Source organism: Salvelinus namaycush, chromosome 4, assembly GCF_016432855.1.
Source record: "Salvelinus namaycush isolate Seneca chromosome 4, SaNama_1.0, whole genome shotgun sequence".
Lineage (NCBI taxonomy): Eukaryota > Metazoa > Chordata > Actinopteri > Salmoniformes > Salmonidae > Salvelinus > Salvelinus namaycush.
Genome location: NC_052310.1, coordinates 33,174,565 through 33,182,981, shown reverse-complemented (window position 1 = coordinate 33,182,981; position 8,417 = coordinate 33,174,565). Strand labels below are relative to the sequence as shown.

Genomic DNA, 8,417 nt, shown 5'->3' with positions numbered 1-8,417 from the left:
CAATCGAAGCTCACCATAACCTCCAACTCCTACTGGATTGGCTGACAATGGCTGTTGATGCATAGCACTACCTAGCTTGCTACCTTGTTAGCACCCACATGAAGACGAGGCTAGCGCGGTTATGCGAGTGCCGCTTGTATAGTGTAAATGGACGGTGATGCCCAATTTCCACGTAACACGATCATTTGGATAGCGCATTAGCTTCGTCCTCATGTGGGTGCTAGCAAGCAGGCTAGGTATGAACAGCCATTACAGTAGGGAGTGGAAGCTATAGTGACCTTCGATTGGTCGACAGTGCCACAATGTATTGGAGTATTACCAAAACCTACCCTGTTCACCCTCCCTCACACATGCTCACATCGCCCAACTGTCCCTCCGCCCACTTCACTGACTCCCTCAATTGAAAATGAATGGGGCTCCGTTGTTTTATCACCCCAACATGTTATGTGGAAATGCACTGTAACATCTGGCATGCGTTAGCAACGCCTGGGCAGACGAAAGCCCCCTTTGAAAGATAGCTTGCGGTTGTGCCTTGATTGACAGTTCAAAGCTTCATAAAATACTTTTTAAGAACAGAAGATAGTCAACTTCAACGATTTTGTCATTCAGTCACTTAATAATCACAATTTTGATGAACGTTTTTCGAATACACATTTTAGGAGTCATTTTAGAAGTGTTGTATGCCACCCATTTGCGTTTATTTAGTTGTACTGCTGTTAAACAATTTCACATGCGAAGTCAAGCTGAAGATGGAAAACCTGCACAGTGCAACGTTCTGTGATGCAGTCTTTGATGCTACGTCTTTTCCCTCTCCACTCCTCCCCTTTCAGGAAAAAAATCTTTGTATCCGGAAATTAATAAACTCGTGATGTCAGGAGGTAGCTAAGCATCCAGATGACTAGCTTGTTAGCTAGTTAACTACTTTTACGCATAAGATTTAAACTGTTTTGAAATGTCGACAGTTAGCTACATGGTTAGAGAGGTTTTCATCGACGGAAGTGGGATTACTAAAGCCCACGACAATCGGTTGATTTAACCGCTGACGGGTTCCAGCTAGCAACATCGGCAGTCTGAGTTGAGATTTGTGCTAGCGTTAGCGCCGCATCGAATACCTTCTCTGCTCTGTAGACATGATGCAACGAATGTTGGAACAAGTGACAGCTTTCGTGGACTTTACTAGAGGTACAGATTTAAACGAGTATCTAAAACAGACGTATTCGAATAACAGTTGCAAAAACAATCTATCAGATGTGCGCGTGAGCCCAGATGGACGCCACATTCACGTCATTCTCCGCAAACCCAAGGTTGGTCTCATGACTTTTGACAAATATCAGAGACCGCAGCAGATCCAGAGCCAAAAGCACCTAGATCTGGGGCTGACTCGGGCTGTGCCCATTGTGGATATTGTATATTTTGACGACAAAAACAGAGACGGCGGTGTTGCGCTGTTAGCTGTCATATTCGAGAATGGAAAAGCAGAGTTTTGGAAATTTCTGGAACTCAAAGGGGGATGGCATCCCCTGCACACCGCGGACCTTTGCAACAGCCCCCGGGCTAAAGTCATCTCTGTCTCGGCCAGTCAAAACTACATATTCTGGTGTGAGGAGAGGCCACCGTCGGAGAGCTCATCACCTGTCAATGAGACCCACAACTTCAGGTACTGCATCTGCAAACGAACCTATGAGGTGGAGGAAATGGCTGTCAGTTTAGGGGGCATGAAAATTGCTCTGCACAACAACCCCCGCTACAACGTCATCAGCTCAGGTGAGAATGTTTACCTACTACCTGATTTGAAAGACAAATCCACCATGTCCCTCTCCAAATTCTTTCTCATGTGGTCCCCCCAGTATGACACATTCAGAGTGAGCAGCACCAGTAAAGGTAATCTCCTCCGAAAAGACTCACCTTCTACTAAAGAATCTGACTTTAGAAGGTTGATAACAGACTGCACGGGATACCTATCAGCCCTTAGCCCCCCTGATATCTATGGCTACTCCCCTACTGGCAGTGGAGGCCTGTTACTGCTGCTCAGCACAGGTTGGGTCAGTCTACTACAGAAGGATGGGGTGTTACGACAGATCTACAAACTAGCTGACAACTGCCTGGCCAGCAGCAGTGCCCATAACAGCCTGAACGTGTACCAGGACACCCTGGCTCTGACCATCGGACGGACCCTCTACCTGATTGACACTAAGTGTGGTGTGGAGCTGGAGAAAATAGCCCTGAAGAGAGAGGGGCTACTCTACGTGAACAGGACCGAGAGGCAGGCACCACACCTGCTGTTAGAGACCGGCCTATTTGTAGTGATGCTCCGGGAGGGCGACCCCCGGGGCCACGACTCCGACCCAAAGCAGAAGACCCCGTCCCTGGGTACAGGGGAGAGCATCAGCCCTGCGGCTCTACTGGTAGAGGCTGTGTTCGAGGAAGCCTGTAAGTATTACCAACAGAGAAGTCTCAGCAGCACTCGGCTCACTGTGGAGAAGTTAAAGAGAGGAGGGATGTTCCAGGCTCCTATCACTCTGGCAAACATCGTCGGAGACTACCTCCAGAGCAGGGGGGAGAGGGTAGTGGAGTTACCCCAGGGAGGAGGCAGGAGAGGACAAGAGAAGCTGCTCGAGTCCCTGGAGGCTGAACTGAAGGGGCTGGTCTCCCTAGAGGAGGTGAAGGGGGGATTGGTGAAGGAGAGGGAGGTGGAGGATGTGTGTGAGAGTCTAGTGCAGCAGGAGGTGGGGAGACTCCTCTTGTCGTCAGAGCTCGACCGAGACTCTCTACTCTACCTCAACTCCATCTTCAGCCTGTTTCCCGGTCAGGCCTGGAGGGCCACGCAGAGCGCTCTGCAACTACGCTGCAACGGAGAGGGCTCTATCTCCTCTAAAGTGTCCCCGGAGGTCTGGAAGACTGTCCTCAGCCCTGTACAGGCCCCCACTGTCACTGCCAATCTGCCCTACACCAATGGCAACAGCCAGTCTAAGCACAAGTCACCCAAACCTTGCCCCAGCACTGGCTCTAGTTTTAAACTTAGCCCCAGCCTTAGCTCCAACTCCAGCCCCCCTGCCGCTAACTCGGCCCTGCCTGTCTTCGAGCTCCTGTGCCACTCCGTCTTCTGCTTCCAGCCCAGCTGGCTGCCCAGGTTCCTGGAGCTAGCCCAGCAGCAGCAGACCTCTGCAGGCTTGGGGATGGGTCTAGGCCTTGGTGGCTCCACCTGGAGCTACTCTGGAGGTAGGGGATTTGCGGAGAACGGAGAGAGCCTACCCCTGTATAAACGCGCCCTTTCAGCTCTGCCTCTACCTGGCCCCGGATCAGACCTGAAACAATACCCAGATTATGAACAAAACCAGGACTTGGAGGTGGATCTCCTTTTGGTGAGTGGTAGGCCAAACGCTGTCCTCCAGGCTCTGAGGATCTTGATGGGGAGACGGCAGTGGGAGAGGGTAACCCAAGTGGCCCAGAGGTTCTGCAGGCAGAGTCCCTTACTGAACAAAGAGATCTTTACTACCTTACTGTGTGAGGTGGCCCAGCATCGAGACCTGGATCCATACCTAGACCTCCTCTGGGCTCTGTGTCCTGAAGATCTCACGGTCACGGCCATACTTAACATTGTACTGAAAAATATACCATCATCTTCCTTATCTACATCCTTCTCCCCCTCCTCAAATATCCCTCCCTCCTCTCCCTTTGCTGACCCCCAGTCCAGCCAGTTGACCTTTGGGTTGTTGAAGCCGTTGCTCAGTAAGGTTCTACAGAGAGAGACCAGGCCCAACCAGCGATATGCTGACATCCTCCAGTCGCCCTCGTTCCCCCCTCCAACGCCCCCTCGTCGGGCTAAAGGACTGCCTAGGTCCACCACCGAGCCTAGCATAGGCTTAGATCAGCAGCACAATGATGTCATCGGCAACATGGCGGCCATCTTGGATCAACACGACCCATCTAAACACAGGACTGTCCCCGGGGGCAGGGTAACCTCCACTCCGAACCCCAACTGAGACGCGCACACACACACTGGACTCTCACCCCATAACCCTCTTCTGACACTCCCACAACCTGTCAATTCTACCATACTCAAAACATGCACAGTCTATTTCTGCTCTGTAGGGAAAAGTGCTCTTTGGCTGCGGTGATATCTTCATGTTACTCTACTTGATGTGCAGTGTTGGCTACGAAAACATTTTAACAGAATAAAAACAACAACAAAAAACTATTGATACCATTATTGAGATTTCAGTTGATTGGTATAGGTAGTAGTGGGTTGTTAGATTGAGATTGGTCTAATCTGCTATTGAACAGCATATCTTAAGTGCTTCCTCTACACTGGACCAGGACTGTGCCTGAACAACAAAATCAGTCAACAAAACAAAATGTCCTCCTTTAGGCAGGCTTCATTTGAGGCTCTTTTCTGTTGTCAATCATAAGCAGATGAATAACCATAGCTGACAGTTTACTTTCCGAACAAAATATTGCCTTAAAGTTATTCCAGGTTATTAAATGACTACTAAATCTTACCATTGTACATACCTCTCTTTTGATTTTCATTTTGTATGTTAAAATGTGTATATATGTGGTGTTATTTAAGTGTTATTGTGTGATCAGGAATGCACACAGAGTAGAATGCTAGCTAAGAGTTGCCTTGCATTCGATAAACTCAGCCTTAATGGAAAGAACATTAATAGACTAATATACAGTATATATTGATATTATGAACATATTATTAAGTGTGCATGTCGCAGAGCTACCATTCTTGTATGTAATATGGTAGAAATCCATTAACTGTCCTCTTTTTTTTATATTATCATCAACTTGCTCAATATTCATTCATTGTTGTGGGTCTTGTTCAGCAGGCACAAAACAGAACATGTTTTCCAACAGAAAATGTTTAAAAAGCTACAGTGAACATTCTCATTGGTCATGTTCAGGCAGTGCCTCTTGTGCTTCAAAATGTTATTTTCTAATTCGTGCCTACTGTACACAACCTGGATCTTTTTTTGCTTTCGCCAACTCTGTGTGTCATAATATCCCAGGTGGTTTACTGTACTTTAAACCTACTAAGAATCGAAAGCCCTTTGTCAGCCCATAGTGATACAGTTATCGGACCCTGACCCACGAACCTCTGTGTTGAATGTTTATTTGTTTAGAATATTTTGAACCCTTGGCTCTAGGGGGTAAAGGTTTCGTCTCTGGGACATGACTTCTGGGTTTAGTGTATGTTCCTCATAAAGTCAGTCAACCGTCACGCTCAAACATGAACTATTTTACTGAACGTGTCTGTTTGAAAATAACATTGATGTAATGACACCTTTTCCAGCAGCAGTGGAAAAGTTCTATAGTGAAACACGATATTGAAGAGATATATAGCTGCTTTTGGAGGAAAATGTTCAGTAAAAAAGTGTACATTTTCTTTCAGGGGTAGATTAATATTTATATCTTTCTACTTCTTTAAACCCTTGTTGCATTCTCTCTTTTCATAATCTTCTCAACCCTCTCTTCAGTCTCTCCCCTGTCCACTCCAGTCTCTCTTTCTCCAGTTCCACCCAGTACATTCCTACCAAACTGCCCTGTAGAGGAGAGGTGACTCACTGTCTTCGAGTTCCTGTAATTTAATTTGGGGTAACGCTGTTATGTCCTTAGTAGGGATGGGGTAGGCCAAAACCAAAGCACATCTCTCTCACACACACACACACACACGGCACTCTGCACCAGGTCACGTCTCCCTGCATGGGCCAAATGACTGTAATGTCGTTATGGATGTTAGACCCTCTGTCTGTTTCTCCTAACATTTTCTCTCTCTCTATCTACTGTTGGCATTCTCGCTTTCTCCTGTTAACATTCCCCGTCTCCATTTCACCTCTGCTCTCTTTCTCCTCTGTTTTCTGCTCCATGATTTACACACACAGAGGAGTTCATTCTCTACACGCTGTATGTGTAGCTTCCCAATTGTCAGTATTACAGAACATCCTACTATTGTTTACTTGTCATGTCTGAGTAAAAATTTTAAGTCTGGAGATCAAACCTCGTAAATTAAGCTCTATGGATAAAGATGATTGTTTTAAAGTGCCTACATTTTTATTTTATAGAAAGTGTTCTTTAGCATTTAGATTTAGAATCAAACTGATTCTTTAAATGTTTTACACAGTGCAGTAGTCTGAGTCCCAGATATGTTTGTGCTGTCTTGCCAATGACAGTACAGACAAATCTTGGACTCAGGCTAACAGCTGTGGAACCACCTCTAAAGAATATAACTTGTTTATGAAATTATTCATTTCTGTAGTCCTATCCAGATATATTCTGTGAAGTTGGTGAAGCCTAACCTGGTTAAAACCGACTGAACACTGCGCTCACAAAATACGGCCTGCTAAGGCACACAGTCAGAATGCTACTGGAATGACTGAGTTCCTTCAGGGAGCTGCTGCTCCTCATTCACAACCTAGTGTCACATATCTGCTCTAATGCAGTCACCACCGCTGTTATAGATACAGCCGTCAGGAGCATGGGATGTTGTGTGTGTGAGTGAGTGACATGGGGTAATTTGTTTAGCCTGATCATGTGACTCGGCCAGTTAAAACTGGTCGCATGCTCTGAGAGCCAAAGATGACTTACTCTATGCTGGAATTCTCCACCCATTTCCTTGAAGTGATTCAAGGAAATCCCGCACGTAGAACAAACAGAACAGAATGTCATCAAACCGAGCATGGGATCGGTGTAATAACCCATACTAACACCAGCCCTATGCTTTTAAATCTGCGGAGGAGTGCACTCCAGTGAAAAGGGTTGCTAATTGGGATGCTGTGACTTGTGATGACATTCTGTTAGTTTGATGTTTCACTGTGCATATGATAACTGACGAGACTATCCTAGTATGTCGGGTGCACAGCTACTGTCCTGGAGGGCCGCAATGGCAGTTTTTTTTATTACTTTTAATCACAGACTGTATACTCTCTCTGGCCAGTCGGTGATCAATATGTGAAACTTAAACCAGTAGGATTGCACCCATCGACTTGAGTTTGATACCCCTGCAGTATGTGGGAATGGATGGATGTATAAAGCCTTAGCATAACAAGAAAATCACATAAAACACCATTGCCAAGCATCCTCCTATTCAATCCGAACAGGTGAATGTGCTCAGAACAGGAAGTCTTTGTTAATTTGCCTTTGCTCCACTTTGACAGGTGGAGTTCCCCTTTTTTATTGCCTGTTATCAAATTGTGTCTTTTCCGGTCAGCTGTGATGACTATTCCATGTACAGTACTTCAGCCTTCTGCAGTGTTTCACTTTCAGCCACACAGATATCAAATGTTTGGATATATGATTGAATGCAAAATGCATGTGTTATTAAACCCAAGTTAAAACTTCTACATGGTCTCTGTTTGGTGGTGTTTGTTTGCTATTTTGGAATATACTGTTTGATAGTATTTTGTTGTATTTACCCAGTCTATTTCTAATTTAGCTAACTGGTCGTTGTCCTGCTAAGGCAACAATGTAGTATTGCTAACATCAGAAACAGTCAGGTACCCAGGCTAACTCGTTGAGTGTAATTGGGTGCATTCCAGATAGCCATATTATGTGCAAGACTGTACAGTTTACGAGATCATTACATCATAGTGATGTGGTAAAGAGCTGATATTCTATGCAGGTCTGAGCAGAATGTGCCCAATATGTATGTCACTGAGAAATGCCCTTGTGTTTTTACCTGTGTTTCTGTTCTGTGAATAGTTTCTCATCCTCACCATAAGGCATGGCTCCCACACGTTGTTCTGGTTTGTTAGGCCCTTGGCATTGCCAACTTACTCTTAGATACAAAAACATTGTGATTTTTGCCTTTTGTTTAAACTAGCCTGGTCCCATATGTTAGCCAGGTCTGTTTGTGCCGTCTTGCTATGTTTAAACCCATTATAGTCGAGGAAACACTACATTTACTAGTTACATTCAGGACACATGATGACCCACTGCTCCCATAGCTTTGGGATTTAAGCTCAATATGGCCATAGCCCAGCTATGACCAAGGGCTCAATTCAATCAGATCTGCTTTAGCCAACTTAGTGGATAGTGTCTGAGGTGGAGCTGTCAAATCCACAAGTGGCTCCCAGCATTATACCTAAAAAACGGACATTGCCATTAGCTGCATGCCGTAGCATTAAGATAAATCCCATGCAGCCTTGTTTAAAAGTTTGAACACTGGAATGTGTTCACACCGGCAAAACATCCGCTATGCGCATGTCTGCAATCGCCGGTTAACACTTGATCTGATTGAATCTAGGCCTAAATCTCTTTAGAGCTGCACACAGCTTAGTGTGTGCACCAGTCAAAGGATTAATGTGCATATATGCAGTGTGTGTGAAAAATGTCCTTCCTTAGCCTGTCTACTAAACAATGCCACGGAACTGTGTGCGTGCGTCTCTTTTGTTTCACAGCAGACAGGCAGGTTC

The 8,417-nt window shown here is 45.6% G+C and overlaps 1 protein-coding gene across 1 annotated transcript; it reads left to right on the top strand.

The window, feature by feature from the left end:
• The first annotated feature begins 854 nt into the window (after positions 1-854).
• On the top strand, positions 855-7,346 carry LOC120046448 (Hermansky-Pudlak syndrome 6 protein). The gene has a single exon (XM_038991695.1). The coding sequence runs from the start codon at positions 1,131-1,133 to the stop codon at positions 3,981-3,983; it is 2,853 nt and encodes a 950-aa protein (XP_038847623.1). The 5' UTR covers positions 855-1,130; the 3' UTR covers positions 3,984-7,346.
• The last annotated feature ends 1,071 nt before the right edge of the window (positions 7,347-8,417 follow it).

What these genes read in the sequence shown, in the direction of transcription:
- LOC120046448 (XM_038991695.1), top strand. Translation starts at nt 1,131, where the DNA reads ATGATGCAACGAATGTTGGAACAAGTGACAGCTTTCGTGGACTTTACT.